The 25,452-nt window shown below is 39.1% G+C and overlaps 3 protein-coding genes across 5 annotated transcripts in view; 1 reads left to right on the top strand and 2 right to left on the bottom strand.

Moving 5' to 3' along the window:
* Positions 1-1,025: 1,025 nt before the first annotated feature.
* Positions 1,026-8,100, bottom strand: LOC123976905 (G-protein coupled receptor 20). Its single transcript, XM_046059297.1, has 5 exons — positions 8,012-8,100; positions 4,217-4,437; positions 3,480-3,730; positions 3,231-3,363; positions 1,026-2,164 (listed from the first exon to the last, which is right to left on the bottom strand). The coding sequence occupies exons 2-5, from the start codon at positions 4,400-4,402 to the stop codon at positions 1,580-1,582; spliced, it is 1,155 nt and encodes a 384-aa protein (XP_045915253.1). The 5' UTR covers positions 4,403-4,437; positions 8,012-8,100; the 3' UTR covers positions 1,026-1,579.
* A 2,246-nt stretch (positions 8,101-10,346) lies between these two features.
* cfap20 (cilia and flagella associated protein 20) lies at positions 10,347-13,013 on the top strand. 2 transcript variants are annotated; one of them, XM_046059252.1, is made up of 6 exons: positions 10,347-10,676; positions 11,815-11,894; positions 11,990-12,101; positions 12,274-12,462; positions 12,584-12,697; positions 12,839-13,013. In XM_046059252.1, exons 1-6 carry the CDS (start codon positions 10,593-10,595, stop codon positions 12,839-12,841), a joined length of 582 nt encoding a protein of 193 aa, XP_045915208.1. In that variant the 5' UTR covers positions 10,347-10,592; the 3' UTR covers positions 12,842-13,013. The 2 variants fall into 2 exon arrangements, with proteins under 2 accessions (XP_045915208.1, XP_045915207.1); XM_046059251.1 differs by having other exon boundaries at positions 10,349-10,676; positions 12,836-13,013.
* Positions 13,014-13,222: 209 nt separating this feature from the next.
* dgat1a (diacylglycerol O-acyltransferase 1a) overlaps positions 13,223-25,452 on the bottom strand; it is a 17,043-nt gene continuing 4,813 nt past the window's right edge. Inside the window, exons 3-17 of one of the 2 annotated variants that reach the window (XM_046059249.1) lie at positions 22,950-22,990; positions 22,051-22,136; positions 21,296-21,348; positions 20,304-20,409; positions 19,944-20,051; positions 18,718-18,792; positions 18,516-18,619; positions 18,395-18,433; positions 18,228-18,269; positions 17,925-17,969; positions 17,467-17,579; positions 17,189-17,254; positions 16,851-16,938; positions 15,994-16,056; positions 13,223-15,862 (exon numbers count right to left, since the gene is read on the bottom strand). In XM_046059249.1, coding sequence (XP_045915205.1) covers positions 15,716-15,862; positions 15,994-16,056; positions 16,851-16,938; positions 17,189-17,254; positions 17,467-17,579; positions 17,925-17,969; positions 18,228-18,269; positions 18,395-18,433; positions 18,516-18,619; positions 18,718-18,792; positions 19,944-20,051; positions 20,304-20,409; positions 21,296-21,348; positions 22,051-22,136; positions 22,950-22,990 — 1,176 coding nt within the window. In that variant the 3' untranslated portion in view covers positions 13,223-15,715. Of the gene's footprint in view, positions 15,863-15,993; positions 16,057-16,850; positions 16,939-17,188; positions 17,255-17,466; positions 17,580-17,924; positions 17,970-18,227; positions 18,270-18,394; positions 18,434-18,515; positions 18,620-18,717; positions 18,793-19,943; positions 20,073-20,303; positions 20,410-21,295; positions 21,349-22,050; positions 22,137-22,949; positions 22,991-25,452 lie in introns of both variants that reach the window. The other variant, XM_046059248.1, reaches the window with a different exon arrangement.

Below are 25,452 nucleotides of genomic sequence, written 5' to 3'. Positions count from 1 at the left end.
TGCATAAAGCGAAAGATAATAAAAGAGCACAATTCCCTTTAATTGTAACACACAAATGTTGTTCCTGTTCCCGATAATCTCTCCCAGATGATAAAATGTCATAGAGCATTTGTTGAAACTCTATTAGTCGTGTTGTTTTTCATAGTTTTCTTTAAAACTGCTGTTTCAGAAATGTACATTTTCTATGTGATGCTGACGACACCCCTCCATTTAGACACTTGTAAAATAATAAACAAAGGCGTCGAAGAGGTGTGCACTAAGACTAACTGTTACAAGTGTTTATACTTCAAAGAGAGCTTTGCTTCTAGCTTATTCAGTGTGTTTGCCCTATAACTCTTTCAGTCATTCTGCATTTTAATGGAGTTGACGTCATTTTATTCTAGAGGTTTTTAACCTCCACGATGGCTTTACACGGCAATACTGGTCAAACACAGTGAGAGAAATAATAAGACGGAATGGAGTGTTTCCATTTAAAATGTCAAATGTTGGCCACAGTGCTTTGATGAAACTAAATACCCTCTTGTGCATTTTTGGATGTTCACCTTTATTGGACAGGTTACAGTGAAGATATAGACAGGAAGCGTAAGGAGAGAGAAAAAAGTGCAACTTGAATTACAGTGAACTTGTCTATGTAAAATTATTAAAATATATAAAAAATTAAACAAACAAAGAAAGGTTTTACTTGAAAAAGAGAAAAAAGTAGGCCTACATCACTGCAATTTACACTGCCACTTTATTAGGCTCATCTACACAGTCTAATGCAATCCAGTACCACAGATTTAACACATATTCTGCCTTTACAAAGCTTATAATGGTGAGTTTTTGTTTAAACATTCTGATAGGTTTTAATTAATCTACTAATTATTAAGATTTTAGTTTGCATTGGTGTATATTATATTATATTATATTATATTTTTATGTTCTTCCCACCACATCAAAACATTAGGAACACTTAATACTGTATATAATGCACACAAATTCAACACCACTGTAAACTACAGCCTTAATAATACCATATAGTTTAATATTGGGCTGTAACAAATATTTAGTTTAACATTACATTTAACATTATTATCTTTGTAAAAGGAAAAAGTTATGGCTGAGCAGTTTGTACTGGATTGCATTCGATTTTGACGAGGTCAGCGCGAAGACCCCAAATATCAACTCTATACACTTCGTTTCATATTTATCCTCTTCACTCAGTGTAATTCAAGGTCTTTCGGTATTCTGGAGTCCAGTCTCAGCCGACACATGGATCTCCAATATTACAAGCTCATCAGTATCTTTTTGTGGTCCGTTATTCCTTCTCACCAGTTGACACCCAAGCAAGGTCAGGGGGACGAAAAGATGAGAACATGGAGGGACAAAGGGAGGCAGTCGTTGAAGTGTTGTTTATCCTTAGAAGTGGTTTGTTTTGTTCACCATAAAGAGAAATTTATTTTCACTTTTTGACGAGTTTCTGTGTTCATTTTTGTTTCCAGCCTACAAATCTCTCTCTGCAGTACTCTTGATGAGTCTTTCTCTCCAGGTGTCTCTCTGGACTTTCCCATTCACAGTTGTCGATGGGGGTCACCCATCTTTAAGTGGACTGTTCTGTGTTGGCCACAGACAGGGGAGTGCTGGTGAGGGTGAGTGTGGCCACGCTGTGAGCTACCGCCAGTGCCATACCCGGACATTTATTCACTGAATTCCTCTCACCTTCTCCCCCACTCGTGTGCCCTGCCTCCCCATCCCCCTCCCTCGCCCCCCTCCTCCTCCTCCACACTCTCTTGAAACTGTCCGTCACAAAGCAGTAAACCACTGGATCCAGGCAGCTGTTCAGGCTGCTCAGAGTAACTGTGATGTGATAAGCAAGTACATGCCCCGCTCCTTCCCCGAGCCTCTCCCCTCCGACTTTGACCCGGAAGTAAACCAGCACCTGCCGGATGTGGAAAGGCGTGAAGCAGATAGTGAAGACCACCAGGACGGTGGCCAGCAGTCTGACGGCCCGCGCCCTCCTCGCCCTGCTCTGCTGGGGCATCGGGCCCTGGCTGGAGGAGAGAAAACAGGCGACACGCAGGGTGAAGCCCACCACGGCGAGCAGCGGGAGGAGAAACTCAAGGATGGTTAAGTAGAAGAGGGCAGGGAGGAGCATACAGGAGGAGCTGAACTCCAACGCTGTGGTCTGTAGAGAGCAGGAGAAAGATCCCAACACATCAAGTCTTAAGGTGCTCGTTCTCCTAATGACATAAGAGTCACCATTTTCACAAGTCTGGTTTTCTCCTGTGCAATGCTGTCTAATCTAACACAACAAGGATTCAGTCCCTAGCCCAGAGGTTCCCAGCCATTCTGGCTTGAGACCCTTGACAATGTTAAACCCTTATTACAGGTTATGGCCTTATTCTGGATATGTGTTATGAGCAGTTCAACAAGACCGATTGTTGTTTAATTTGAAGGCTCACAGGTTGGGAACCACTGCCCCAGCCCATTCAAAGCTTCACATTTGCTGTTCTAAACACATGGTGACATTTAGTGGGCCTCTCAGGCTGCACCGCCTCCCAACAAGTTCTACTGAATGTTTTACGTTATAAATAAGTCTTTATGTTTATACTGTTAAAGCCATAGTTAGACGTTTAGGCTTTGCCAATCAGACCAAATTCCCCTGAACAGGCCTTTGCTTGGAAAAAGCCCTCAGTGTGCATTTCCAGTATATGTATTTTTGGACTCTGTGATTGATAAGGGATCACTGGATTTGAGAGATTTCCACTTTAAGAGGTACACCCACCACAAAACCAGAGTTCATACATGTTGTATAAATAAGAACAGAAGAAGTAAGCCTATTATTAAGCATTTAATAAGGGACTGCAACTACAGACAGCATGACTGTAGTGTGTTTTGTCTGCACAAAAGTAGTTTGCATGACAAAAGGAGATGGGAGAGTAAGAATAAGGGAGCATAGGAGACTTAAACATCAGAAATCTTATTACACCTTAGATTCATCAGTCTCTATTTAAGGAGACTTTGATTCTGGTTTTACTTTCTTTCTGTTCAACAAAGTCTATGTATTTATCTGTTTGTGTTTTGTTTGCCTGCGATGGACTGGCGACCTGTCCAGGGTGTACCCCGCCTTGCGCCCAATGTCAGCTGGGATTGGCTCCAGCCCCCCCGCGACCCTGTACGCAGGATAAGCGGTTGACGATGGATGGATGGATGGATGGATGGTGTTGTGTTTGTGGTGCGTGTGTCTTCACCTGGAACGAGTAGGTGACCACAACTGCAATGAACCAAACTGTGGCGCTGACACATTTGGCTGTTCCTGTGGTCCTGCACCGGTGGAGAGTGCTGGATGCATGGACAACAGCGAGGTACCGATCTATACAGATACTGAGAGATGGAGCAGTCACAGAAAGAAGAAGAGGTACAAAACGTTTTAGCTGTACGTAGTGATGGAGGTCAAACAGATAGAGTCCAAGCGTTGAATGAAGGATTGATCTGCCCACCTTGTCAGGAACAGGATACTACAGTACATGTTGACAAAGTAACTGAAGGTGTGAACGTAAGAGCAGGCCATACAGTTCCCTCCACTGTGGTACAGAGCAATGCGCGCGGGCAATGACAGCGCCACCAGCAGGTCAGCTACAGCGAGGTTTATGGTGTAAACCACAGAGGCTGAGGAGTGGGCCCCGCAGAAGACATAGAGGGCCAGACTGTTGAGGATCACGCCGACCACCAGCATCAGACAGTTGCACACCTGCAGCAGGGAGGAAGGGAGCATCAGCGTTTGGGGGTCTTTCACTTTACCACACACATTTTCCAGTCTGTGCGCAGAGCAAGTCTCAGATCTGACAGGATGGCTGAACTTCAAACCAATACGAAGTCATTTTACACTTTTTTGTTTTAGAAAATGTAGGCCTATTACAGATTGCCTGTTTTTTAAATCTTGAATCTGGTTCTTCTGTTTATTTGTTCAGCTTTTCCTCCAATACACATTTGGATAGTGACTCCTCACAACCCAGAACAGGATAAAGAAATATAGAAAAATCAAGTATTTATAAAAACATCAATACTACATTGTTAGGACTGAGTTGGCTTACGTAATTTGACAAAAAATCTAGTTTACTGCAACACATCTTATAAATAACATGTTTTATAATATATGTTATATTTAACAGTCATGATAATCATTAAATCTAGCTTTAGTTAGGTGGAGACGTGGACCAGCAGTATCTTTTCTTACCATGAGAGAGACCCACACAGCGTAGAAGTCCTGGTACAGCCTGACGTCCAGGTGGGCTAACCGATGCAGGTACGGTGGCCCCCACCGCTGGTCCCAGGTGCTGCAGTTGCTCGAGTCAGGGGTCAAGAGGGGCAGGAGGGGCTCAGTGGTGGAGGTGGAGCTGATGTTGGTGTGAAGGCTCTCCATTGGTTGAAAGGGATGGATGAACGACAGGTTGGCGTCTGAGGGGCAGAAGAAGTGGAAAAGAGTCAAGAAAAAAGAAGATATTGGTATTGGAAACACAAGGATGCATGATGTGGCCTTATATACAGTATGTGTGTACCATGTTATAAATCTCAAATTTAGTGATAGTGATAATATTAGTGGCAGTAGGAGTAAGTTATTTTCTAAACTGGTAGTAAGTAACTGCAAAACTCAGGTATACCTAAAACTCAATCTGGTTTAGGTAAACAGGCAAAAATGAGACATTTCTATGTGCTGAGCATGAAAAGTCATTCTTAACCCTGTAAATAGGAGTTCAATGAAGCAATCCAAACTCAAGGTGCACTTACTAGCTTCTCTTTTTTGACTAAAAACATGGTCAAAATACTATTTCCAAGGTCAAGAATAAAAATTCTAGCTTAACTCTTAAGCCAACATGGATAAGAAATCCTAAAAGTGCTTTGGGGCTACTGAGCTCACATGTTCACAGATTTGTCTTCATGATAACATACATACAGTGCTGATGTAATTTCAAACCGCTGATGAAGCCAAGGGAAAAAAGGGTTGAGTATAGAGGAGTATAAATGCAAAGAACTCAGTTTTATTCTGAGATGAAGCTGTTATTCTTTCCACTGAGAAATAAGGAAACGTGGGTGCTGTAAGAACAGTAATACATTAAACATATAATCTGCATACAGGGCAATATTGTGTTGCGCTTGCTGAGTTGAATTCCTTTAATTTCATTATTAGCTTTTCTCGATTGGCAGTTATACAAGTCATTATAGCAATGAAATGACTTCTGCTTCATTTTTGACTTTGTTATGGTGAAAAGATAAACTAAACTAAACTCATTTGTTTGAAGTTCAAAGGCTAAAAGTGTGTTAGGATTGTTTCCAAATGTGTGCTGTTGCTATCTGCTTTTAATCATCTTCCAGTAGGAATTTAAGAACTCCCATAATGTTTGTAGGAGACCGATGCCTCAATCTTATACCCTGGAGTCGGCCGCAGATACTGTATTATAAATAGACTTAAATAGCTCAACTCTTAAGTGATGCAATGTGCTGCTCCAATTGGCTTAAAACAATTCAACATATTCCAGCTTGGAGAGCAGACACACACATGCTAAAAACTAAAAGACAGAGTAATGACCCCTGGGGATGAAAAGTGGTCAACATCAGCAGCCGTTAATCCAGAGTGAGAGACTTTGCAAATCCTCGTCTTATAAACAACGTCTCCTCGCACTGTAGTGGTGACTGAAGGCATCTTCATCTGTTCTCTAAAAGAACGTGACACTTTCAACAAAGTTAAGTATGTGACCTCGTGTGTTACTTTAAACACAGTGCACAGTATTAATACGAACCATGTCAGCATGCACCGCTATTTAACACACCGCTGATACATGTTATGTTGACGTTTGTCACATAAATTTGATGAATGTGACACATCCTGTTTAAAGGAGGGAGAGGCTTTAAAATCTTGACTGTGCGGACGTTTATGATGAATGTAACTATACATTAAGCTAAAAGATTGAGCAAAAAGTCCAAAGGAACTCTGGTTTGGCTTAGAGGATGTGAGAAGAGATAAACTGGTAGAAAAGAAGACTTGCATCTGGAGTGAGAAACTACTAATAAAGACAACTTTCAAGATGCAGTAACAATCACAACTCAAGAGCTTTTTTCTGGGCTTTCAAACGTATGACATTGTCTTCACCATGTAATGGACCTATTATCATGTGAGCTCAGGAGCTGTTGATTGTATATTGTGTTGATATATTAAAATCAAGCATTCTTGACCTTGGAAATAGTAGTTTGATGATGTTTTTTAGACCATGAGATACGGTTGAGAGCCAGGCTCCGGTAAAAGCTAGAGAGAGGACCTTGAGTATGGATTGTTTACTCCTATTTCCAAGGTTAAGAGTGAACTTTCATGTTTGATACATACACCTCATGAACGTAGAACTATCTCATTTTAAGCCTGTTTACCAAACTAGATTACAACTGGTTGCTACCAGATTAGAAAATAACATATTAACTAATTAACAGATTTTAAAATACGGCACATATACACTGTTATAATTTCACGTTTAGGACATCTTATCCATGTATGCATACAAGTTAAAGGACCTGAACTCTTTTCTTAATTAGCTTCTTACTACAAGTGACAGGGTACCACATAAACACACAATTGTCTGCCAAAGTTGGACCAGTTTTGGTTATTTCACATGAGAGATTTCTGTATTTTGAGTCTTTTCGTCTGTACTCCTCTCTTGGGCTTATAAATGCACTGCTTATTCAGCTGTGACTATTTAATGTTATAGAAAAATACATAGCCTATTTGAAACTAAGTTTTCAGCTGCTTCAAGCATCAAAGTTCATTCTTGACCTTAGAATGATGATGCTTATACAGTAGTGTGATGAAGTATAAGAGCCAAGACTTCCAGCTGCGTTCAACTGAGAGTGCGTCTTATGTAAATATATGTAAGACAGAAATGGAGATCTCACCAAATGCAAAGCACAGAGAACTGCAAGTGTAATTGTTTCTAGTTCACCCAAAACATGTTTCCGTCTCACTCAAGGTGTGTTGGCATCTTTGGGATATTTAAGTAACAATAATCATAATTAGCAATTATCCCTTCATGGCAATGACAATAAAACCTATTTGACGACCACTGTGAAATAACTACTTGTTATTTGAGGTATCAATTTCAGATATAACTTGCTGTAAGATGTTTCATCAGATGCGAATGAGTTTAAATGGGGGAATAGATCTGAAGGATTGGACTAAAATTTCACCATCTTGACATCTGAGTGAACTTTTTTCCCCTTCCATTTTAAAACTGGACTATAAGTTCATTCTTCACCAAACACAAGGCCAAATGGATTTTTCATAAATGCGGCTTATCCTTAAAAGTGTTATTTGACAGATCCATTGGTTTTGGCCAATTTTTTCCCTTGTCCTTAAAAATACCAGAGACGGATGAGCTCCTATCTGTTAACAGGTCCCGCCAAGGAAGGTCTTTCCACTCTTCATCATCACACAGACAGTTGAATAAAACATGGCTGAGCGGCCTGGATTAAAAGACCCACAATCTGCTATCTAGTTCGGATTCTGCTTTTCTTATACATTGTCTTGTCCATGTACAATAAAAGATATGTGCAGATTATTGTTACCCTGCACCTGCAAAGAAGTAATGGATGTGCGTGTGCATCCTGATGACTGCTCGGGTCCTGGATTTAAATTAGTGCTACAATTGGATCATTTAAAAAACGGTTTAACAAAAAACAGTACAATTCACTTTATGTTAGTTAATGAACGCTCCTGTTTTACATAATGTCCCATCAAAAATCAATAAGCTGCATGTAACCAATGGGTGGAAAAAGCTGAGGAGGATATTAACACATTTTCCTGGAGCAGCGGGCAAAGTATTGTTGGCTGAACTAAAGGCGGTTCTTTCAAATATAATTACAGATGGAGCCTTAGGTTCTCTTCTGAAAAATTTGCTAAAATGCAACATTTTAATGATATTTTGTAGTTTTAAAAAAACGAGACAAAACAAAGCCCAAACAATGATCAATAAACAGATAAAACACATACCCTGAGAAGACAAAGCCCTCGTCCAGTAGATCCACCTACAACTTCTTAAAGGTCTAATGTTTATATCCTTTAAGTCTCTCACTTCTACTTCTTCTTTCCTCCTGTGTCCTCCTTTTTTCTGTCGTTGGTTAGTACACAGACATGAGTGAGTAGAGAGTTGGGATGTGAACCCCTCTGGGCGGGACAAGTCCTCCAGCAGAGCAGAGTGTACAATCAGGCAGCTGGACCTCCTCCTCATCTCTTTCTTATGTAACCCCCCTGTCCCATGGAAACACAAATCAGAATACAATAGACAAGAGTCTTACTCTTCTCTAGTTTCTTTTCTATCATCTTCCTCCACATCTCTGGCACTAGTCCCTTTATTTTGTCAACCTTCATTTTCTCTCCATCCTTCTTCCCTTCTTGATCGCTCCATTTTGCCTTCCCTCCCTCTGTACCCCTGATTTATCCCAGTCTCTTTGTGTTATTTATTTTTTGAATATTTGAAATAATTATTTGTAAAGGATGGATGGAAGGAAGAGGAAGCCAAACAGAAGAACAGTGTGTGCTGGCTCAGTAAAACAAAATTTAGACTCAAAAGCATGATTCACAGACAAAGCAGATAAGTTAAAAGATCAAAAAAATTTTTGATCATGAGGTTGGCAGCAGGTAAGCAGTCAAAACAGGCAACGAATGGGCATAGCGACAGAGCTAGTGTCCAAAAAAGCAGACAAGAAACTGGCAGGAAAACAGGCAAAAAGGGCTGTAATGCTTGGATAGCTAATAGAAATGTGGAAAAAGTAAGAGCTGGCTGATGCTAAGACAGATACAGTAGGTACACTCTTTGTGAGACAAGAGGAAGGAGAGACCAGAACGGGCTATTTCATTCAAGTAGGTTTTTAATAAAGTTTATTTAAAGCTGTCTCTGGGTGGTCCCCCACTGAAAGGGCCTGAAGGAACTGTAAATACGTAAATCAATGATGGTGGATGGGGGTGTAAAAGAGACAAACAGACAAAGAAATATAAACTTTTTCTGTAGATATTTTTACAAAGCTGCCAGCCTGTGAACCAGGTTAATCAAATCTACACACACGAGCATGTGCAGAGAGATGATGGAGTGGAGGTCGACAGATCTTCAGTTCATATTAGGGGACTGATTTATGCTGTACTGCTGGTGATGTCATTTTGCAATGTGGGTAATATTTGATTGAATGTTTCTTGGCTTGTTCAGATATTTGAAACCGGTGTCAGATCTATCCTGGTCCGGCTTGTTTAAAGTACTGTAGACAGAGATGAAGGATGTCAAGCTTGACACTTTGGTGGGATATAGTGGGTGAAAGGAGTTCTGAAATAAAGATGTCTGTAGGAAGTCTATTCATAGAGACTTGCCATTATTTATTTGAGAATTAAGGGGTGCCACAACAATTTAACTTCCAAATACACAACACATACAATCAAATGTATTATACTCCGTTGGTTTAGAGGACCTTTAGAGTCTGAGAAAAGTACTTATTTAACATCTTGATTATCTAGGCTTGGACTTTTAACAAAAAGCCTGTGTTACAAACTGAATATAAAGTTTCAATGTGGGCGTTTACCAGCCAGAGTGATGAAGTGTAGGGTCCATACTAAGGATTACAAGTCAGGATATTTTGACAATTTTGTTTCGATATGTGTCTCCACAACTTTATAGAAGCATTCCACAGGCCACAATCCACAACCTGATCAACTCTATGCGAAGGAAATGTGTTGCACTGCGTGAGGCAAATGGTGGTCACACCAGATACTGACTGGTTTCCGGACCCCCGCGGACTATCCCCACTACAGTGAAACTGCATATTTTCGAGTGGCCTTTTATTGTGACCAGCCTAAGGCACACCTGTGCAATACCCATGCTGTCTGATCAGCATCTTGATATGCCACACCTGTGAGATGGATGGATTATCTCGGCAAAGGTGAAGTGCTCACTAACACAGATTTTGACAGATTTGTGAACAATATTTGAGAGAAATAGGCCTTTTGTGTACATAGAGAAAGTCTTAAATCTTTGAGTTGAGCTCATGATTAATGGGGGTAAAAACAAAAATGTCTAGTAAATAAATCATTTGTGAACAGGGCTTATTAATAGTCATACCATCAAGACCTACTTGAATATTTACATTATAGCCTCATATTAAAGATGTGAGATATAATTAACAACACTATCTTTAGTAAGAGGCCATAATGTAAATATTCATGGCTTCCGCCTTTTTGTTGCCAAGGCAACCGAGATGCGTCAACAAGTCAGAGCCGATGTGAACAACGTCAAGACGTACTGTCCCCTAGCAACACCAAAATAATAAAAAGGTCCCCCCCCCGCCGTGTCTTCTTTGTTTTTACGCCTCCCCACGAGAGACATATGGGGATATTACAATAAACGACAATTCAAACCTTTTCATTTCTGGCACCGGAACGGGTTATTTTGTACCACACGGAACTAATAGCGTTGGGGACGGAAACAAAATCTGTAAACAAACGTAACGCTGGTTAGCGACAGTTCTTTAGTGGATTTAAACACATGTACACAACGACTGTGTGTTAACGTTAGTTCAGCTCAAAGAAGATGTTTAAAAACACATTTCAAAGCGGATTCTTGTCTATTTTATACAGCATCGGCAGCAAACCACTTCAGATATGGGATAAAAAGGTAAGCAGCGATTCAGAATGAGCGCTATGATGAATCTAACCTAGCTTCCGTAGCTAGTCGTGCTAAAGCTAATTTGCATTAGGTGGGTTTAACGCTCAATAATATTAAAACTGTAATCTCTGACGGTGTGTTTTGGATGCAGTGTTCAAGCAGCGGACTACATTTGTGTTAGTTATTCACATCGACGCTTGCGTTCTTATTTTGGTGAATGGAGTCAATCTGATCCAGCAAGAACAAAGTAAAGGAAAAGATTTAACCTAGTTATTAACGTTAAGCAGCTCTCAGTAGTGCTTTCAACAACAAGGTAACGTTACAAGGTTGCATAGCGAAACGAAATTTGTAGTTCCTTCGTGCTACACACACAACATATAATTAAGTGAATGCATATATTAAAAGATGCATTCATAACATATGAAATAAAATAAAATACAACAATATCTAATGTTACAGTTATTTATCTACATACACGTTTCACCCCGAACATTCCACAGTGCATTTTTTGAATTTGCGTCTTGGGTGAATGTAAACTGTGTCTGTCCAGTCGACATTACCATTGTTGATATTTTAAAACTTACAAAGCACCAATATTGATCTGGAGGTAATTTAGGTGACGTGTAGCGCTGAAAAAACATTGAAATCTGTATTACTGATTGATGCTGTTAATTTAAACAAAAACAAAAAGTTCTCGCTCTTTCAGGATGTTAAGAGGGCCTAAAATATTCCTAAGCAACAGGTAATAATAGTAACAGTGGAGGAGATCAATTGTTTAAGACCTTTTGAGTTCAGCCAACTCACAACACTTTGTAGAAGTAAAAGTTCATGACAATATTTACTGACTTCATCATCCTGACTGACTGCTCCCACATCAGCATCTGAATTGATATATAATAAACTCTCTCAGGGTAGGAAACTATGTAATGGTGACACTGTTTCTAAATTACCTCAGATATATCATTTGTGTTCTGCAATTTCTTGGTATTTGTCTGCCGGCATACACATCAATAAAGATACATCTGCAATAAACCAGTACATGCAAAGTTGACTGATAGTGACAGCACTGCAGTTCTAGTGAGATAATGCTTGATTTCTTCATATAACGTTAAACCTAAAGATAAATAATATTTCTGTGTTCTCACAGGTGAGGAATGGTCACATCAAGAGAATCACAGACAATGACATCCACTCACTGGTGTTGGAGGTTGAGGGAACAAACGTCAGGTGAGTTTAAGTCTATTTAATTTATTCTTCAGCTCATTCAAGCACTAGTCACTCTAATCTGCCCTCCTTGTCTTTTTTATTTCTTCTCCCTGCAGTACCACGTATATAACATGTCCTGCTGACCCCAAGAAGACATTGGGCATCAAGCTTCCTTTTCTCGTTATGATCATCAAGAACCTCAAGAAGTATTTCACCTTTGAAGTCCAGGTAGGGTAGGCACTCCTACAGATACAGACCCTTTCCGTGTCTTGGCGGCATATATAAACAAATGTGTACTCATGCGTACATACGCACACAACATACAGCAGCCTACATTTGTTCCACGCTGTGTCAGGATCCGTGGTCACTCATGATCTCTCCCCATCTTTACAACTCTTAGGTGTTGGATGATAAAAACGTCCGTCGGCGGTTTCGGGCGAGTAACTATCAAAGCACGACACGAGTGAAGCCGTTTATCTGCACCATGCCTATGAGGCTCGACGATGGCTGGAACCAGATTCAGTTCAACCTGTCAGACTTCACCAGGAGGGCCTACGGAACCAATTACATTGAGACGCTGCGTGTACAGGTTTGTGCACAGGGACAGAAACCAGCTGTCTTCAGATGCTGTCTGCATTAGTTCAAAAATCTACAGTGAATGAATGAACCCATTTCTTTTGCTAATGTCTGACCTGCTGTTTTCCTCCCAGATCCATGCCAACTGTCGAATAAGGAGAGTGTATTTCTCTGACAGACTGTACTCTGAGGATGAGCTTCCGGCAGAGTTTAAACTCTACCTGCCTGTCCAGAACCAGAAAGCCAAGGTGAAACACACACACACACTACATACAACCACATAATTATGTGAATATTTTAGCTTTGTGATTATGACTGCCATTCAAATAAGTGGTTTAGTTGGATTTTCACTTGTTGTCTGATACTTGTCTGTTTGCTTCTTGCAGCAGTAGAGATTCTCAACCTGCACTGTTCCCCCTGACCTGATGGCCAGGTTTAGCTGTAAGATTTTCTGCGTGGAGACATGACAAACTTAAAAATGTTGTAATATTGTTATTTTGGAACTTTTGAGTTTTCAGTGCTGTCTTGTGATGCTCTCTACACAATAAAGTTTTTATGGACTCATCTGTCCTCAGTTTTCAATGTATATTGTAGTTTAAAGCCAATAGCATCATTACAGGTTGATATAGGGGTCCACATCGATTAATATGTTTTTCCTCACAATAGTTTGTGTATAGAAAACCACACGTTGTACAGCAGCCATTTAGTGTGTGGCAAGCAACCAAGAAATTCAGGATACTCCACTGTTGAGGGTCCAAAAATAGACAAGTCCATTCATCATATATAAATATTCTTTATCAAACACATAATTTCAAGTGAAAGGCTATGAAAATTATTTGCATTCCCAAAACATATAATCTTTGTTTCACTTTGGATTTCTGTGTACAGTATGAACAGCTCAGAAATACATTCATTTTACTACATGTACTACACAATCATCCGCAAACAAAATTAACCCTTAAAAGACAGTTCAACTTAAAGCATCTTCAACTCCTATTCCAAGAGCAGGATCGGTGCAGTAATAGCATGGACACAGGAAGTTGTGGACTTCAGGTGAATAACACTTGGTGCTGACACTTATGTTAAACTCCGAGGTCAGCACCCCCTTCATTATTTTCCATTTCCAAGAAATTTCACAAAAGCAAAACAAAGTCAAATGAAATGTAAACAATTCAATTGCGCAAATGAATTTTTCACAGCAGTCAAATGAGAAAAACAATGATTTGTCACACGAATTGATATTTAAGCTACCATTTGTATGCTGAAGTACCATAAGATAATAACATAAGATTTATGCATGACTCTTACATAAGGTTCTCCAAAAGCAAACATAAAAATTACTTCTTTCAAAATTAACATTTGAAAAAGGTGTCACACTTTTAAGGGTTAGGTTGCATTTGGACAGGAATTTTAATTAAGGGCATGAGTAAATATAAATGCATTGTGAATCTGTTGGCTACATAGACAAAAAGATTAAAGAATGGTCTTTAGAAGTATTTTGCCTGTCTTTTCTATGTAAAACTACTGGTATATAAGTTTTGTTTTATTTTTACAGCAGGCACTTATACATTTTAATAAGGAATGACAACACACTTTATTTTTTGGATAACTGGTTTTCCCTGAAATGTGATTAATAAGGAATGAGGGTAAATCTCACAAAAGGGAAAAAAAAAAGAAGCACATAAGGCTTTGATTTAACATGTCCAGACAACTGTCATTATGTATTTGGAAAGCAGTTTAAAAAAAAATTAAAGAAAAAAAAATCCTGTCATTGAAACTCTTATTTCTACTGCAGCTGCTGTTTTACTTTGAAACAAACTGCAATAATAATACCATAACATACATGTCAACAAGCAAATTGTAAAACATACAAATACTTTTGACAAATGTATTTTCCTTACACAATTGATATAACTTAAATACATTCATAGAAATCTATTGCTTTAGTCAACAGCATATATCTCTTTAAAGTGCAAAAAAACAATCATTGGTTCAAATCAGTAAATCAACTCGTGCATTAAATCATTGATTTCAAATAAAATACAACAAATTATAATTTGAAGATGGCAATACTTGACTGCATACTGTCATACCAACACAAAATTATACATAAGTATAAAATAAACCCATCTGATGAAGTCAAATGCAACACAAGATACAAAGCCAAGGCAAACAACACACTGTTACACCAAGAGCTTGCATTGATGTTTGTAGTAGAGAAACAGAAGAGGAGAGGCTGCCTGGAGGACTGTACAAATAAGGTCAAAAAACATCCTTTTACTTTTTCCTCCTTCCCTTTATAGCTCCTTCCCTCCTTGTCTTTCTACAGTTTACAGCCACTGACCTTTTTGTTTAACAAATCATTTTATTATACATTTCTGTAATACTCAACAACTGCATTGCATCAGAAAGAGAGGGACTTATATACAGAGCACATGTACAAAACTGTTACTGTGGTCAGTTTGAAGATCTGGAGACACCCTAAATTGGCTTAAGCCTTAACTTGTAGGAACTGTTTAGCAGGCTTCATAATTTCTCAGTTGCTTTTAGATACAAGAAAAACAGTGACTTCTAATCCACAGATATAGAAACAACATTTTCATATCTTCTCTTCTCTTCAGGATCCCGTGCTCGCTTGGCAGTGGTTCACATTTAGTTGCAGAAGACAATGTGTGCTCAAGGAGTGCTTGGCTAAAAAGCAGTGTTTCCACTTGTGGATGCAATGACATGTTTTTAAATGTAAAAACTGTTGTCAAAAGTCACGCAGAAGAGTTTCACCCTAGCGCGCATATCCTTTGAGCTCATGAATCGTCAGCCAAAATCAAAAGAGGAAATCATACTTCTAACAGATCTAACAGTGAGGGATCAATTCCAATAACAGAGATCTAAGTGCTGTTTGACTTTGGGTCCAGGATCATTTGGCCGGAACATCCAATGCTAGATACAGAGATTTAGAGCAGGTGGTGACTGCGGATCCCAGTGTTTGCTGACTACAATGGTATGTTTGTCCTACTAAAGTGGAATATTGCTTCAAACCAAACAGTCCTCATGTTGTTAGAATCATACTATGGTTCATTTCTCTTTAGTGCAAAAATCAAGAAGTCAAAAACAATTTTCCTGCTGTCGTTGTGGTTTACTGACTCGCTCATATTAGCAGGGTTTTCTCTTACAGTCACTTCAACTTGCTCTGGATTCACTCACTGAGCTGTCCTGCAGGCTGGTGTGTGTGGGTGTGTGTGTGTCTGTGGGAGTATGTGTGTCCAGTTTTATGTAGTGCTCCCATAATGAATGACATAGTAGTCATGGACGTACATCAACACAGCGACAGGCTGGCCAATGATGAGTGAGATCCACACAGCGGCGTTGCCATAGTTTCCATTCAGGAAACGACCCACAAACCAAGCCAGGGGAACCTGAAGAGATTAATGTTCAGAGGTCAAAGAGGGTTCTTCTACAAAGTCTGTGTATGGGAGAGACAAAAAGGAGACTGTAGAGACAAGAGGAGCGTGATGAAACCAAAATATAATAAATCAATGTGTCTTACCTGAGCCATCATTCCCATAAAGGCCCACAGTCTAAACATCTTCAGAGGAACACTCACTAGGTACTGAAGAAAGAGAGAAATACACTATATTCAGACAGAACATTTTTCACGTGTAAATGTCTAGCTAAAACACTCACAACTCAGATGTAGGGCTGTATCGTTCGATACTGATAATTATCACAATAAATATCAAATCATTATTTCTTTCAAGTTTAAAGGCTGATTTTTGCTCCTGGGTGAAAGTTGAAGAAACCAGATGGTTAACTGTCGTTTTTTTAAACTATTCTTTATGGTCAGAACATGACAAACACCAGTTAAACAATTGATCTATGACCAAATCTGAGGTTGAACGTTCAAAACAATTATGAATACATATTCTTTCAACAAATATGGATGAGTGAAATTAAGTAAAATATTCTTTCAGTCCTTTACCTCAAAATAATATCTTAATAGAATAATTAAGTGCTAATTCGCTCATCATTCAAATTAATTAAATCAAATATTTATTGAACAGTGTTATTGTTTTGTTGCCCACCTACTTGGATGCAGTGTAATTATTTTTAGTTTCAGGAATCATAGTTTCGACATATCTAGACTTACTTAGCAGTCTACCTGCAGGCCAGCACCTCACAGCTCTTTACACAGTGTTTCACATAAAACATCTTTCATTTGCATTACATTTCACAGCGGAAAATACTCCCAGGAATTTCAGATTAGTTTCTGAATTGTTGCCGTCGTGTTAATAAAACAGTAAAACAATAAAACAAGTCCACAACAGTCTTGGCAGTTGAATTAACAGGTAGGTAGACTTTAGTAGTACTTCGTGCGACACAAGACGACTGAATGCTGTTGCTTACCTCGTGGAAGAAGGCAGACAGCAGGAAGACGGCAGTCTGAGCCATAAACTTGTTGACCCCCTTCCTCAGCATGGGCTTATAGAAGTGTCTGTAACACAAAAGGACGCATGATTAAGCACATACACAAACACTTTACAAATTATCTTTATCTCGTAAAATCTGGCTGAAAATACACTGAAATGCATGGGAAGGTCCACACGTTGATTTCTTCTTATTTTACTTATTTCTTTACTTCAGATTTTATTTTCTTACAGACAGCAATGATAAAATGAAACCAAAAACATTCAAAAAGGTTTTCAATGTTGAAAAAAATGCATTTTATAAAGTTTGGTGCTCACCTTAGGCACCATTTGTGAACTGGGATATTCCAGTTGGCCCAGAAATATGTGACGGTCTCAGAGTTCCTGAAATGAGCAAAAATGGCAAAATATGCTAAAAATTACCAAATTGCCCTGGAGATTAAATGGGACAAATTCAACAGATTTACCAGTTACATGTGTATTTGTATTAGTTTTGAGCCAAATGTTTAGGCATGTCTTTACATGTGTGCATACTGTGTGTGTGCGCGCACAACTGCACATGTCAGTGTGTATGATTAAATGTTCCTTCGACTCACCACCAGTCTTTGTAGAACTCTCTGTCTCCAAACTGCATCAGCTCTGCCACAAAGTTCATAGAAGAGTGGAAAAACCAATAGAAGAATATTAACCATATCAGATGGTTAGGGACCTGGGAGGGGAGGGGAGAGGAAAGGAAAGTGGATGGAGGACAGTGGATAGAGGAGAGGACAGGAGATGATGAAGGAGAGTGGAAAAGGAAGAGAGGAGAAAAGAGGCAAGGAGATGATGGAGGAGAAGAGAGGTGGGAGGATGGAAGAGGAGAGGAAAGGAGAGGGGTCAAAGGAAAGGTGTCTGGGTTGGTAAGGTTACACTATGGTTGCCATGTTGTTGCTACCGCTTCTCTAATACGTGTAAGACAGTCACACCACTGGAGACTCTCAGAGTTCAATATGTGAGATTAGGTTAGGAAACATTTTTAAACATAACCGTTTCTACGGTAGGTCATGATACTCACAGCTAACTTTAGGAGGCGCTCCACCATTCTCGAAAAGTCCATATCCTGTCAAAGACACAAACAATTATCTTTTCTCATTATCAACTTATGGACAAAACAAATTATATAGTTGTGGGGTCCAATAAACGGGATTCCACGATTCTTGTGGGGTTTGACAGCTTTGTGGGGACCAAAATGCTGGCATGTAGTTGGGATGGTTAAGGTAGGGAGGGCATCAGACGGTGCCAAAAGGGAGGGATGGTTAAGGAGTGAGTGCACAGACAGTGAGGGAGGGAGTGAGTGAGTGAGTGAGTACACACACACCTGGAATGGTTTCATCGAGTTCTGAATAGTGGGAACCATCCACTGGAAGAGACACATGAAAACAGATTTTAAAAGGCAAATATTTCGATGACAAATGAATTCCTGTTGAGCCTTGTGTGTGTTCAGAGTACATTGTGTGATTCAAGTTATTTTGATGTTCAGCATACCTGCTGTATCAGTCCAACCAACAGCTGCGTGAAGAAAAGCTACAAGAAAGAGTCAAAATCAAAAAATGTTAACATCTCAGTTTACATTAAGAACAGAAAAAGTGTGTTTGTTCCATCTCACCATTTCAAGAAGTCTTCTGATCAGGAACCGTTTGCGTATTCGAGGTGACCGCGGGAAGTTGAGCTGGTAGCAGAGAGTCGGGGCACAGACAAAGTAGTACATGTCTGAAGACAAAGAAAGAAACAATATATTTGGTTATTTATCATTAAAATGTTTCATTTAAAAACTGTGCTTCCGATATCCATGCAGGCATCATGGTTACCTCTGTGGGTGAGGTTGCCTGGGTAGGAGACGCGAGCATGAACTGCTGAACCGTTGGATTGTGCCATAGACGGACCTGAAAAACACACATAAAAAAATGGAGATTGTGATTAGTTGGTACTTTTAGTCTCGCAAAGTCATTTCATAACCAAGTCTCTGTGTGGTGTCTGTTTAGGTCAGCTCCTACAATGACAAGATAGTCATCAAGTGGCATTTAGGTTAAAATAGATTAAAATAGCTTCAAAAACAGAGCCGACACCTGTTCAAGACACAGCTTTGATCTCTGTCAATGAGCCAAAAGCTTCAGTTTGTCTCATCACCACTAGATGGTAGTAGCAGCACAGTAATAAATTAACTGTGCACTGACATTTGTGTGTCTGAATCAATTTTTTAAAACCTTTATTTACCCATGTTAGGTGTACAGTTTGTCTTTTGGCCACTAAGCAGCTTTACTGAAACAACTGTGGGGTTAAGTGCCCGACTCAAGAGCACCTCATACCTCTGCCCTTGTAATGCATGCGTTTATCTACTCACTATCACTGTCTGGAGTAATAATAACAAACTTTATTTATAGATCACTTATCAAAGCAAAATACAAAGTGCTTCACAAAGACAGAGAGAAACATGAAATAAAATAACAGTAAATTATAAAATAAATGAGGGGCAAAATAAAATAAGTAGTAACAATTAAATAAAACATTAAAATAAACAGGATAAAAAGAAGAAATAAAATGAGAATAAAAACAATAAAATGAGCAGGCGGCTCAGACAAAATCAGGACATGCTTTCCGAGTGCGTTTTTAGAAGGGACTTAAAAGAAGACACTGACAGCCTAATTTCCTCAGGAAGGAGTTCCATCTGAGCGGTCTAAAAATGTATTTCAGAAGCCAAAAGGTTTATTTTTGTTTCCGCTGTAGAGTTTCTCTGTCCCATCAAGTTTATAACTACAGTTTTAGCTGTTTAAATGTCCTACAATATTTTCTGGGACATCACCGCACACATTGAAACGTTTAAAATGACAGCAGCCTCTCTAATGATTAAAGTAAGTTGTTAAAGAAAACACTCCCATCAATACAAAACACAAATAAATCTCCTAGAAGGCTTGAGCAGCTTGACATAAATTGAAAGACAATATAGACTACAGGGACTGATAGAGGTGGAGTGTCCATGTGGGAACAGGTCTCTACAATCGGGATCTGCGCATCACTAGCGAGTTTATATACTTACATGAGTATGATCGTGTTAGTCTCTTGGCTTTCGCTTGTCTGATTTCTCTACACCACCTGTTGGCGTCTTGGTAGGAGTACAGCTTGAGAAACAGCACTGTGTAGACTCCTAGGGAGAGCACACCACCCACTGACAGAGACATGCACACACAAATAGGGCCGCTGACTAAGAGCAATAAACGACAGATGAAATGAGCGCTATGGAGTTTGTGTGTATAGATGGGAACTAAAGTAAAAACAATTATGAAATTATAATTCGACATCAATGATGATTTTGATGTAATGTCTAAGTGACGTAACAGATTAATTCTTAGTCAAAGTACTTATATAGTGTGTAAACATGTAAATATTTAGTGTGTACCTGGGGTCATGGAGGTCAATGTGAGTACAGTTGCTGAAGGGAAGATCAATATGAACATCAGGTTAAAAATGTGAAGAATCCGTCCTGTCATTTCGGAAATGGTACCCTGGGAAGGAAGGAAGGAAGGAAGATAGATAGTTAGAAACTTTATTGATCCCCGAGGGGAAATTGCGGTGTTGCAGCAGCAAAATTGACACAATACAAAAAATACAGACCAGACATATTACATAAACCAGTGTTTCCCCAACCCTCTCCTGGAGGCACACTAGTCCTGCATGTTTTAGATCTCTCCCTGCTCCCACACAGCTGATTAAATTGATCATCTTGTTATGAACTGCTAAAGCCACACAGCTGATTTAACAGCTTTAGCAGTTCATAACAAGATGATCAATTTAATCAGCTGTGTGGGAGCAGGGAGAGATCTACAACATGCAGGACTAGTGTACCTCCAGGAGAGGGTTGGGAAACACTGACATAAACTAACATGGGGTTGTGTCACTGTAAAACATCTGTTTCATCATTTGTTCCTTTAACCAGATATACACTTTTCGCTGTGCAACACTGGATATATTGTGCTTTTTACAAATACAATATTACATTATTTGTCAGAAGTGTTTTTAGATAATATGTAATCTAATCTGAACCAGGAGTGGTGTTCTTATCAGAGTTAAGGGCAGGTATAAAGAGGGGATGATTAACTGTGTAGACTTCAGGATGTGTAAAAGCAAACTTTTCAGGCAAACATCCTTGATGGGAGATCCCCAATGATAAATTAAAAACAAACCTACGTGTTCATTACAGTTCATTTAACCGTGGAGCAATAATTATGACAAAAATAAACTAAAAAGTTGTCAACCTTAGGTCATTTGGGATCTAAACAATATTGGAGTACATAAGCAAATTGTATTGAGAAATCTGGCAAAATCTGCAGTGTCAATTGTTGAAATTTACATCGCAAAGAACATTTGTAGCAACTAGAAAAATGTACTCACCACAGCCAGACGTCTCTCTGTGTACAAGGCTGCTAAGATGAACACATTAGACACTGGAACACAGAACAGACAAACAGACTCATCAGCCACAGAGACACACAGATGTGAACCACAGTAGGTGGATTTTATTTTATTGCTCTATGGAAAAACCATTTAGCACAGAGAGATGAAGAAACTGGTAAAAGGGTGGTGAACACCGATTTTGTTGTGCGGGGTGGTCCACAGGCAAGTTTCAGGCACTGTAATATTTTTAGGATTTTTCTAAAAAGTAGCATTTTATTCAGATTGATTGATGTACGGTTACCCTGTAGGTGAGTGTTTATCCCTGCTGAAGACAGCAGTTCATTAACCTTAGTACTGACTTGTTTTACAGCATTGATAAGGCTGTTGTCAGAAAAGCAACAATGTCAACCTTCCAACCAAAGAGTCAACCTGCTTTGGGTAAATGAAGGGTGAATAATCACAACAACTGTGTTAGAATATTTTACAAAAGAACTCATTAAATCTGTATGATGCTGTATCGGATCAGCCTTTTGGGACAAGGAGAGGGTGTAAAACACGTGTTGTGTTACAATCAACAATAACACTTTGAAAGTAATGTTTCTTGATTCAAGAGCAGGAAATACAGGTACGTCGCTTGTTTACAAGGTTCAACTCAAACATCAATCGTTTAGGTCACAGAAGGACAAACGGCTGTAAGTCATTCACCATCTGTTTGGACGACACTGAGGCAGTAAAATAAAAAGACTCCTTACCAATGATGAGGCAAGCTGCTGGCCAACTATAGGGGTCCTTCAAGAAGAGAGACACTACTTGGATAGGATCCACCAAGATACCATACCTAGATAAAAGAAGGGAGAATAGAATAATTAAAAAAAGGTTTATATAGAAGGCTGAAAATCGTAATGGGATGTTTAAGGTTTAAGATTAAAGCGGTCAGGTTAAAGTTTGGTGTGTTTGGCAGGACTTCACTCTGCTCAAAACTACTAGGGATGCAACTAATGATTCATTTTATCGTCAATTAATCTGTTGTGTATTTTCTCAATTAATCAATTAGTTGTTTTGTCTATAAAATGTCAGAAAATGGTGAAAAATGTCAATGTTTCCCAAAACCCATGACGACACCTTAAAAGGTTTTTTTTGTCCACAATCCAAAGTTTAAAGGTCATAGAGGGGTAGAGAAAAATAAGTACTGAAACTGATTAATCAATTATCATAATAGATGACTAAGCTCTAATAACTACATTGGGATCCAAAGCAATGATATACAAATTAAAATGAAAAAAAAGAAAAAAGAAATAAAAAAAGAAGGCACATTCTGGTGAAACCCCATGAATTGTCAGCTAACTACAACCATACTGTTTTCCTATCTGATTTAATGTGAATTTATATTTTTTCAGAGTACACCTGGACACATGATAACACTGCCTTATATCTCAAATCTAGATAAACAAACAGACAAAGGGCTTGTACTGTAGCATTGAACGTGCTGGTAGCTGTTTGGAGAGATGCACTTACATTTTTTTGATGACATGTGAGTGGTGGTGAAGTGGAAGATGAGTGGAGAAAATTAATGTATAACGGAATGGGAGCGAGTTGTAGCTGCCACACACACACCCCTTAAATGTGTTTGTTTGTGTAGGCGCACACTCACTTGATAATGTTCTCCAAGAAGAGGCGTGCATTACTCAGCACCTGAAAGAGGACAAAACGGCCAATAGGAGACAATGAGCACAGTATCAGAGTATCAACAAGAGTTATGCAGAAAAGTGTGACAATGGCGCTCAGGTTTATGGTTGTTTTGTGTCTGTCCATTCATTGAATCTAAATCTCTGTTTATCAGCCAAACATCTTTTTAGCCCTCTGCTGTTAATCTGGGTTATCGTTTTGTTTGCTCACAGCTCTGCTCATGATTAGCCTGCATATTTCCATGTGCCTGTTTGTACATGTTGAAGAACAGGAAACAGGCTGTATCCATTTTAAAGACAGCTTTGACTTTAGAGGGTTAAACAGCCACTGCCCACAAGACACACCCCTATCCTGTGTGAAAGCCGTTTTTATGCAGAGAGAGCAACACAATCAATGCAAAGGTTCACAGTGAAAGCCACATGATCGGTTTGATCTGCTTCATACCTAACTTCAGCAACAAGTTACTGTCACACCCTGCTGATGCCCACTCTGTTAAAAAGTGTCAAGTAAAATATGTTTATTATTATATTGTGTATTAAAGTTCAAGTTCCAAGCCCAGCTTTATCTCAGCAATTAGTTACCTGAGCTTTTCTGAGATAAAACTAACTGCCCACTCACCACAGAGAGCAAACACTATGTATTGCATGTTTACATCATTTTTATTTTTTTTATTTATTATGTGGCATGTTGCATGTCAGCCCACTGGCCTGCCAAGATCCTGCAGCAATGTGGTTTTGATTCAACTATGCCTTTTGTCCAAAGCAGTCACCTTTGCCTTAGTAACCTTCAGCATGGACAAGGGAGGGCAATCCCCCTGAAACCCGATTATTGGGACAGTGGCCCGTCTAGGAGCATTGCAAAATCTGAATTAGCAAAACTTCCAACTGTCCAGATGTGTCTCCTCTCTTGTCCCTGTCCACACAGAGGTCAGTGTGCACAGTTATATACAGAGCAGGAATTCAGTGTCTTGCTCAAAGACACTTCAGCAGGGGATAAATATTAACTGAGCCCAGGCTGCCATTTCTGTCCACTGTACACTATTAATTGCAGTTATAAAGTTTTTTATGTAACCTGTTACTCGTCTTATTGTTTATTTTGTCCCAAGAAATAGAAACATATACAGCTTTGTTATTTCAGTTTAAAGTGTGACCTGGGTGCTTCAATGAGTTCGGGTCAAAACTAAATGTCAAAATGTGTAATCAAACCATCAGAAAATCCATACTGTATGACCAATTTGATCAAACTTAATTTGTCTTCTGATCTCTAAATTAGAACATTTATACTCTGAGTTAGAAACATTTAACTAATACTGTTTACAATACAATTCCCTCAGCAATAAAACTCACACACACACACACAATATATATATATATATATATACACACATATACATATACACACACACACACACACACACATACATACACATTGATATTATTAAATCAAATAATATCCAAATAATATAATGATCACAATCATTAATATACCTTTGAATCATCTGTAATAAGAATATCTGTGTATTTTGCCTGCCTGGGACTCTGTTTAATAAAGTTTTAGTAATGAACTTAATTAAACTGTAACTCCATGTCCTTAGCTGTGAATGAGAGACGTGTCAGATTTGGTGGATGACAAGTTTAAAAATAGAAAGAGCTACCAGGGTTGGCTGAACATTAGGACCCTGACATACATAGCTGAGAGAACTGGTGCCAGCAAAGATTGAATGATCAACCATTTTGCATGGTCTTCTGTTAAAAGGTTCTCCTTCAACACACAGCACAGACTACAGCTGACTTGCATCACGTGTGTTCTGCATCTACATAACCAGTCAGCATAATCCAAAAAACCTTGTGGAAAGACTCAACAAAACAAAGTAGCCATTTATTTTCTGACAGTTATCTATCTTAGTGTATGCTAAGTGAAAGAGTGTGAAAACAAAATTGCAGCTGGCATCGGAAAGTTTTGCTTTGCTATGCACCGTCCTTGTGGTCATTTAATGATATGAACCAGCTGAAGCATCAGTTGTTTGTACCACACGCTGGGTCAACACTGTATCTGTGCCAAATATCTTCTGATCATTGGCACAGCACAGCATCTTGAAACACTAATCTTTTTGTTGGTTCACTAGCACAGATGTAGTGGCACCAATCTGAATATGCTTAACAATGTATGTGTGTGGTTAGTGAGAGCTTTAAGCCTTGAAATGGACAGGTGGACATGACTGCAGACCAAGGAGAACTTCAGACAGTATTTGTCGGGTGCTGTATGCAAAGCTGGTGGATCTGCAGTGGAATATGTACGTATCTCATGGGGAGTACACAACGGTAAAAACCATGAGCTTATTTTAGAAGACTACATTAAAGAGTGCTTTCATGAACACCCAAATTCATAGATTTCCCAGTTTCCAGATGGAAATCAGTGAAGCACGCAGCTAACGTTTTATTCATTCTCCAAACAACTCAAGAAAGGCT

This window comes from Micropterus dolomieu, linkage group LG09 (assembly GCF_021292245.1).
Source record: "Micropterus dolomieu isolate WLL.071019.BEF.003 ecotype Adirondacks linkage group LG09, ASM2129224v1, whole genome shotgun sequence".
Taxonomy (NCBI): Eukaryota; Metazoa; Chordata; class Actinopteri; order Centrarchiformes; family Centrarchidae; genus Micropterus; species Micropterus dolomieu.
The sequence above is the reverse complement of the archived record's forward strand: the minus strand, read 5'-3'. Positions and strand labels throughout refer to the sequence as shown.